Source organism: Nicotiana tabacum, chromosome 9 (genome assembly GCF_000715075.1).
Source record: "Nicotiana tabacum cultivar K326 chromosome 9, ASM71507v2, whole genome shotgun sequence".
Taxonomy (NCBI): Eukaryota; Viridiplantae; Streptophyta; class Magnoliopsida; order Solanales; family Solanaceae; genus Nicotiana; species Nicotiana tabacum.
The window spans coordinates 1,697,705-1,706,673 of record NC_134088.1 but is presented as its reverse complement, the minus strand read 5'-3'; the positions used below and the strand labels follow the sequence as shown (position 1 = coordinate 1,706,673).

The following is an 8,969-nucleotide window of genomic DNA, read 5'->3' as shown; positions in this document are numbered from 1 at the left end:
AAGGAAAAATATAATTTTTTTAAAATTTATTATCTAAAATATACTAATATCTATGTGATAATAAATTTTTGCATTTTATAACCTTAAATACGCCATAACATTGTGATTATAAATTATTCTCAAAAGATGAAATAAGAAGTGTACAATTACTACAACAACAATAAAAAAAAAATTAAAAGAATCATTTAATCTCACAAGTAGAGTCTGAGAAGAGTAGTGTTTACACAAACCCCTACCTTTAAGAAGGTAAAAAAACTGTTTTTACTTAGACCCTCGACTCAAAAAGGAAGTATACAATTAGTTATTTTAAGATTTTAAAAATATACTCCCTCCGTCTCATAATATGTGTCGTGATTACTGAAAATAGTTGTCTCAAATTATTTGTCGTTTTAGAAGTTCAAGACAAAATTGATAATATTTTGCCTTTTTAACCCTTAATAATCAATTGCATTCACATTTAATAAAAATATGAATAATATCATTGTTAGAGATAACATATAAATTGAAAAAGCATTTAATAAAGGTAAAGTAATTAAAAACTATTCTTTCTTAAGGGGCGTACAAAAAAGAATCACGACACATATTATGAGACGGGGAAGTATTATTCTTTTTTAAATAGATTAATATAAATAAAAAGTGTGTTTGCATAACTTTGGAGCAAAGTTGTTGTAATCCCTACATAAATGGTTGACTTATTAAACGTGGCATTAACAAGTCTTTTGACCCATTCAATGAAGAGATGTATACAAAGTTATCCTTACAGAGGAAAAATGGAGAATTTCCAAAGGAGGAATTCCTCCATCTTATTAATTATGGCTCATAATAATAAATATCTAGTACAAGATTTACTATAACAACAAAAATATTAAAAAAATATTTTAAAAAAAAGGGCTTGAGACCTTTCAAGATTTGCTCTAATTTATCAACATCTCACTCTTGTGTGGTAAATCTTTTGCTTTTTTACCCCCTTTCTATCCTGTTTTGTTTGTTCCACAGCCACAAAGTCTTTCCTATTTACAAATATACCCAAGAGGAATAGAGGAAAATACCATTTCACTACTGCCCATCTTCCACTATTGTGACTTTACTAGGCAGACATTCTCCATTGCTATGGACATTGGAGTCTGTATGCAGTTCAAGCTGAAGTCGAACGATAATGTTCTCGTCGGAAGAAGATAGACGCGGCTGGATTTGATCGAAACTTGGCCCTAAAACTTTCTCAACCCATTGTTCTAGGCTTGTCCGACCACAGAATAATCCACCTAGTATCCGATCTACTATATCGTCTTCCACTTCGATTGAGACCTTGTCATCGACGACCATTGAGAATTTCGTGCTTATTGTTTTCTTGATCTCACGTCGAGCAAAGGGATATTCAATCGGCTTGAATTGTATGGTATCGTCCACTGAACTGACGAGTTCGTGAGGAACTGATGCAACTGAGAATCGCCTGTTTTCAAGGCCGGGTTCTTCTTCGTGCTCAACAGTTAGATCACTCGAATTGTGAGATCCATCAGTTCTATAATCCTCAAAATCTGCTGCTTCGTTAAGATCGAATGCAAGTCCTAGATTCAATTCTTTTCTAGGTCTTGTAAGCCTGTCTTCATCATGCAACCAACTCGCTCGTCGCTTAGCACTCTTTTCACCCATTGTTAACTTTAACTGCCAATTGGAACTAGCTAGCGAGACGAGTTTCTTTTCTTCCATCAAATACTCATTGCTGTAGCTCTCGGGGCTCATTGCAGACCAATTTCCAGTAAGGATGAATATAACATTGCCTAGACTTATCTCACGGCCATGTGAATCGGTAAGCCTACCTCTGTCCATGGCTCGTTTTATGTTTCCACGAACTAGCACATTTGCTTCATCAATATCCTCGAGCATAATAACTGAAAGTGGATTCCTCCTAACAGCCTCTGCGATACGGTCTACAGCTGTTTTGCCACGGAAACCTACATCGGACTCTTCATCATCTCGTCGTGAACCAAGGCATATCATTATAGGACTGTTTCCGCACATTTGCTCAGCAAGAACTGATGCCATCTTTCTCTTGGCAAATCTGTCGGGACCAGTGAATAACAGCCATATGTCACCCTTTGATGCACCACCGCGCTGTCTCCCGTTCCCCAATCTGCACCTTGACACAGCGGAAGCTACAGAAGAGGATGCATCTCGCTGCCACCACGCTTTTTCCATTAGACCCTTGAGAAGCCTTTTAAAGGTATCAGCATCTAATGCACTAGCAAATTTGTCAAGTAACTTGTTCTGAGGCACAGAAGATATGCAGCTGAGGAAGTCCTTCGCTTGAGCTTCCAAAGTTTTCTCACCGGTAGTTTCATTCGGTTTTTGCCCTAGAACCAAGTCAGTCCTAACAGGGCTGCGTGGAGGACTAGTCGCTGCCTTTTCCGGTGGTTGGCTAGCCATTTGGGTGGTGTTCAGTTGCAGGCTCACTCCCAGGGTTCTGCTCGGTTGTAGCTTAGGCTGTAAAGGTTGACGCAAAAGCAGGTTCGGGTTATACAACCCCGGCATAGAGAGAACAGGTGATACCATTGTTCTTTCATGACCAACATTGTGCTGGAAATTAGGATGAAGTTGCAAGCATGTATCGTTCCACTTCTTTTGCAGTTCTTGAGTCTTCTGCTGCAAAAGTCCTTGATCCTTACTCTGCAAAGACATCAAAAGACAGAATAGATTCATCACTCGCACGCAGTTAAAGTCATACTACGTTTTCATTAATTAAGTACTAACGCATACCTGCGACAGAGTAGTTACTTTAGTATCATTCTTTAGCTTGGCATTTTGCAACCACTGAGGCAACTGAGGTCGAGGAGATTCTGATTTAGCTTCTTCAGCAGATGAATTCTCAAACTCGGATACAAGTTTTGCCAACTCGTGTTCAAACTTCTCCTTGCACTGGGGACAACACGACGTCCTCAATCTCGGATTTGAATTCTCAGGTAAACGCCTCAGCAACGCAGGCACTGGGGTGGCGCTAAAGCTCTTCAGTGGATTCATAGGATCCAAGGAATTTCCAAGAATTCTTTCATTTCCAAGCCTAAAAGGTTCAAACCAATAACCAAATCAAAAGATCGCTCTAAAACCAAAAAAGGAAAGTGAACATATACAGATATCTAAACATCCAAAGAATAATTCCAGAAAGAGCATCTATTACTGGATTACGCACACACACACAAAAGATTCAAAGATACAATTTTTATCCCAAAATGTCAATTCAATGACTCAAAAAATATTCCCCAAAGATTAATATTCAATATTCAAAGATTCAATTTTTATCCCAAATTATCAAATTCAGTGACTAAAAAATGTTCCCAAAGATCAATATTCAACATTCAAAGATTCAATTTTATCCCAAGTTGCCAAATACAGCGACTCAAAAATAGAATTACTGCAAACCAAATACCTTGGAAATATTCCGGGATGAGGAGATCTTGAAGCAATAGGAACAGCTTGAAGATCCCAATCATTTTCCATAGTAGAATGATAAACTTGACACCTCAAATAAGTCTCACAAGTTGCTGTACCAATCAACCATAATCTATTATTACCCTCTCGAAATCGCGTTAATAACTTTCCCATTTCAGCCACTGCTGCTTTTCCAATCTCAGAAACCATAGCTGGTTGTTGCTGCTGTTGCTCAACCAGCCATTTCAAATCGCCCAAATCAAGAATCACTCCACCACTACTAATTTTCCCCTCAATTATCCCTACCAATTCCTTAATCTTGTTCACTATCTCGTTTTTATCTAATTCCTTCTCCATTTGAACAATTTGTAAATTCTTCAAAACCCCTTCTCCCAATTCCCCTTTCTCAATCTTCCTTAAAACCTCTTTCACCACACTTTCCGGCTCTCTTTCCCCAACTAAAACCGGGTTCCTTTTCTTACTTCTCAACAAAATTTCCAACACCCTTTTCACTTCTTCACTCCTTTGTAAATTCCCCAATCCCCCTACCCCTAACCCACCCCCTCCACCCAAACCCCCACCCTGATGCTGTAACTGCAACTTGGGATTCAAGTACATATTGCGAGAACTACCAAGAGAAGTATTAAAAGTAGCCAAAGTAACATCATTACTATTGTTATTGCGAGCACCACCAAGAAAACCGGGAGAAGCAGTAAGACAATTATGATTCAACGGAGTCGACACAGATTGTGTCAACGATTGTTCAATTGTTGCCTTAACAGCTGGGCTAGAAAAACTAGCCTCACGCATAACACGACTCACACTAGGATCATCTAGAATAGATATAATCAATTGTTCTAATTCAACTTTAACAGCTAAAAGCGGCTGTTGTTGTTGTTCAGGACAACCTCTACGTTGATGCGCTTGTGCCCGCTTTAAAGCGGCCATAAGCGCATTAGAAATCGGGGGCTCAGTCCCCGATGGCATATTTTGTGCAGTAGGTAACCGCTCCAGCGCGACGCTGAAGCAAAGCTCCAACGCTCTGCACTGGAGCGGGTGAGATGAATTAGGGTGTGAACGGATACAGGCTTGACGGAGAAATCCGGTGGGTGAAGAGAGTAAGGTTGCTGCCACGTGTAACGGCGTCGTTTGACCATGGTTACGCCGACCGGCTTCGGATATTGAGTGGTTTAGTACGGCTGCTGCCTCTGCCGTTAACGTTTGTTGAATCGTACTCAAACCTGCCCTCATAATTTTGACCAAAATTAAATAAGAATATTGTACACAACTCTATAGAAATGAAATTTTTGAGGAGAAGATGAAATTTAAGAGAGTTTTATTGAGTTTTTTTTCTCTCTCTAGGAAAGATGATGATGAAGATGATAAAAGGAAATGAACAACACATGCACACCGTCTTCTTCTTTTTCATTAAATACCCACCTCACTTCTTCTTTCCTCCAAAAATATCCCCTTTTTTACTTGCTATTATTATGACATAAGCTAAAAGATTTAAATAATAGTGTTGTTTTTCCCCACCCGATATCCGTTATCCATATTGGAGCTCGACTATATCCGAATTTACGCCGTGTAGGACCCCATTCAGGGGGAAGCACTCCCTACCAAGTATTTTTCCATACACATGGCTCGAACTCGAGACTTCTGGTTAAGGGAGGAGCAGTCTCATCCACTGAACCACATCCTTTGGTGGTAAATAATAGTGTTGTTATTATTTTATTTTATATAGCTTTGGAAAAAAAAAACAGACAGTCCGGTGCACGAAACTCTCGCTATACACAGCGTCCTGGGAAGGGCCGGACCATAACGGTCTATTGTACGCAATCTTATCCTGCAGTTATACAAGAGGTCGTTTCCATGGCTTGAACCTGTGACGTCCTGGTTACATGGCAGTAACTTTATCATTTATGCCAAGGCTCCCCTTCAGAATCGGTAAAGTAGCTAACATGTGACTAGGAAGTCATGGGTTCGAGCTGTAGAAACAACTTATTGCAAAAATGTAGGATAAGGCTGCGTACAATAGATTCTTATAGTCCGACCTTTTCTGAGATTCCGCATATAATGGGAGCTTAATGTACAGGCTGCCCTTTATTTTATTCGGTTTTATTTTCTTGTTGTTCCAAGAAAATAATATATTCCTATGTTTGAAAACTTTTAAACTTTAAATTAGTCCTAGGTTTTTCATTGGTTTTTCATAATTGATATATGTTTTTATATTAATAGCAACAAAATAAAATATTAAATAAAGTAACAATCTATATATTAGAAAGTTATTACATCAAAATTTAAAATTTTATCTTCAAACTACAAAAATTATGCTTCAATCAAAAATAAAAGAATAATGAGGAGCTCACTCATGTAACCAATATGAATTTCGAAAAGGAGAAAGTTTTCATTAAATTGACGATCAACGTAAAACTAAATAATTTATGATAAATTATCATATTATTAAATTTTAAATTTTATGTATGATAAATAATTGTTGATGGTAGGAAAGCATAAAAAAAGTTAACAAGACAGATAAAGGAGGACATGGTATTGTTTGTTTTTATTTTATGTTTGTTTTTATTGTATGTGCCTTTTTTGAGTTTTAGGTGGGTGGGGGGTTAAGGGGGGTAGGGGGGAGAGAATTTATGGAAGAAAGGGAGATAAGTGAAAGTACTTTCAGTTGCAAAGATTTCTGGAAAATGCTCTGTGGACAGAGGAAAAAACCAAATCTGCCCTACTTTTTGTGTCATCTTTTTCTTATTACTACAACGTTTTCTGAATTCTTTAATCAAAATGGTTTCACCTTTTCATTGTTGCTTTATTGTTATTCGTTGATTATGATACGGGGTTAGTTTACGCATATTTTGACTAATTTATATGATTATTTGTTATTTTTACCAATTAAATATTGGATAATTTTGTTCACTAAATATTAAACGGTAAGAAGAAATTACCTAGTTGTTTGCATCAGCTAGGATTTGAACACAAGAACAACAAACATACTCAATGTAATTTCACAAGTAAAATTTAGAGACGATAGTGTGTTCGAAGACTTTAACCCTATCTTTTATAGGTAAAAGGGTAATCCGGTGCAATAAGCTCCCGTTATGCGCGGGATCCGGGGAAGGATCAGACAACAAGGATTTATTATACGCAGTCTTACCCTGCATTTCTCCAAGAGCTTGTTTCTACAGTTCGAACCGTGTTCTCCTGATCACATGGCAGCAACTTTACCAATTACTCTAAGACTACCTTGTAAAGGTACAAATTCTATTTCCGATGGACCCACGACTCAAGGAATTGAAGCTGAAATTTTATGATTCTTGATTTATTTCGTTGACCCCCAAGAGAGGTAGTTTCAAATATCTTGGATCTATAATACAAGGTAACGAGGAGATTGATGATCTAGAGTTTACCTGTATTCTTGGATTCGATCTTATTTTATCTTGATGCTATTCCTACTTGTTGCAATTACCTTTTCTTTTTCAGTCGTTCTCTAGCCGAGAGTCTATCAGAAACAGTCTCCTTATTCTTCCAGTGGAAGGGGTAAGACTACGTACATCTTACCCTCCCCAGATCTTACTTTTGAAAAACTACTGGATTTGTTGTTGTTATTATTGATTTATTTCATTGACCACTAGACAATACGCTTAAAGGATTCATTATTTTATTTTTTTCATAAACAAAACAATCTTTTGTCATTGTATTATTTTTCAAAAAGATAATGGAGGGAGAGAGAGAAGCAAGAAATAAAATAATAGTACTAACTAAAAGTTGAAACCTTTTTAAAGAGTGAGATGAGGAGATTCATGAGTAGCTAAGATTGCTTTTTAATTATCTCTAAAAAGCTTTTTCTTCTTCCTTTTTCATTCACTATGACTAGATTGACTGCCTTTTTAGTTCCTCATTTGTTTTGCAATTAGTTGCTTCTTTACTTTTTATTCATACACAAGTATACCAAACACTTTTCTGGCGCGTGTATCTACTTTACTATTTTCTTCTTCTTTTTCTTTTTTTAAATTATTATAACTTGATTTTTTAGTTTGTCCTTTTTCTTAAGATGAGAAAGTGGAGCTAAGCCCCTTAAAAAATATATCCCTTAAAAATCATTTAATAAATATTACAAAGCACAAACTTTTTTGCTCTTAATTTTAGTGGGTTCCTCTATTTAATGCTAAATAGTTCTATTTTAAGCTTTTATTTCTATAGTTATGTCATATCTAAGATAAAGTCTTCATTAAATTGTGACTCGTTTGATGTATGCTTATAATAATTTTAGAAAGTATGTCCTATTTTACCCCCTCCCCCTTACACTCTCTCTTTAAATAGTATTACTTCAAAAATAATTATATGATACTCTTTTATTTTTAATTTGTTTAAAATATATATATTTTTCTGCTTGAAACTTCTTTAAATTTTATTTTTTTCATTTTATTATTAATAAAATCTCATATAATAACTAGGAATATCATTATATTTAAAATAATAAACCAAATGAGTAATAAAAGAACAACAAGGTTCAAGTCTTTATCGAGAAGGGATATGGTAGAATGACATATACTTTTTTATCTTTAATCAAAGGTATCCGGTTCGAGTCCTGGATGTAGAGTCGCTTTTGTTAGACAATATTTCATCTCCAATATGTTACTTTTCCGAATGAATTCGAATTTAATCAGGTTCCAATACGAATATTGGGTAAGAATAGGAAAAAACAAGGTTCAAGTATTGAAGAGCAAATGAAGAGAGTGAGTTACACGAAAGTTGTAGAAGCGTGAGGTAAGGTGTAGATTCACTTACTCGTGTTTACCTTTAAACCAATTTTCTGCTTTTCACACGCAACTGCTGCCAAAAGGCATCGCACGGGCTATTTTCATACTTTACTCCTTTTTCACTTTTATCTTTTACACCCCCAACCACCCTAGGGACCACCTCTCTTCTTAAAATTCAATAAATGCCTTTAATGTACGGTTTAAAAGGTTTTTTTTAATAGCGAATTCAATTTAATATTATAATCCATCCGTCTTATGGTAAGCAACCCATAAGACACTACCATCCACTAATCAACCCCCACTTCCAACCGAGAGGTTGTGAGTTCGAGTCTCCCCAAGAGTAAGGTGGGATGTTCTTGGAGGGAAGGATGTTGGGGGTCTATTTGGAAACAGTCTCTCTACCCTAGGGTAGGGGTAAGGTCTGCGTACACACTACCCTCCCCAGACCACACTAAGTGGGATTATACTGGGTTGTTGTTGTTGTTGTATCCGTCTTATATTATCAGTCTAAGTTACTAAAATAATTATCTCAAATTTATCATTTTAAAAGTTTAAAATAAAATTAATTATTTTTTTTCTTTTTTTACCCTTAGTAATAATTGTTCTTGAAAATAAAGATAATACATAAATAGAATAAATATTCAATAAATGAGATTTTATCTTAAGACATAAATAAGGGTAAAATAGTCTAATCCTTTTCCTAGTTAATGTTTCTTAAGGGACGTGTAAAAGAAAAATACGATAGATAATATGAGACAGAAGGAGTACAGTAAT

The 8,969-nt window shown here is 36.0% G+C and overlaps 1 protein-coding gene across 1 annotated transcript; it reads right to left on the bottom strand.

Annotated features, from left to right (window-relative positions):
• Positions 1-771: 771 nt before the first annotated feature.
• Positions 772-4,904, bottom strand: LOC107828496 (protein SUPPRESSOR OF MAX2 1A-like). Its single transcript, XM_016655814.2, has 3 exons — positions 3,422-4,904; positions 2,755-3,055; positions 772-2,664 (listed from the first exon to the last, which is right to left on the bottom strand). The coding sequence occupies exons 1-3, from the start codon at positions 4,672-4,674 to the stop codon at positions 1,057-1,059; spliced, it is 3,162 nt and encodes a 1,053-aa protein (XP_016511300.2). The 5' UTR covers positions 4,675-4,904; the 3' UTR covers positions 772-1,056.
• Positions 4,905-8,969: the final 4,065 nt, after the last annotated feature.

Coding starts and splice junctions, on each gene's coding strand:
- LOC107828496 (XM_016655814.2), bottom strand. CDS start 4,674: ATGAGGGCAGGTTTGAGTACGATTCAACAAACGTTAACGGCAGAGGCA. Junction 3,056..3,421: donor CATCCCGGAATATTTCCAAG/GTATTTGGTTTG, acceptor TGAACCTTTTAG/GCTTGGAAATGAAAGAATTC. Junction 2,665..2,754: donor AAGTAACTACTCTGTCGCAG/GTATGCGTTAGT, acceptor ATGTCTTTGCAG/AGTAAGGATCAAGGACTTTT.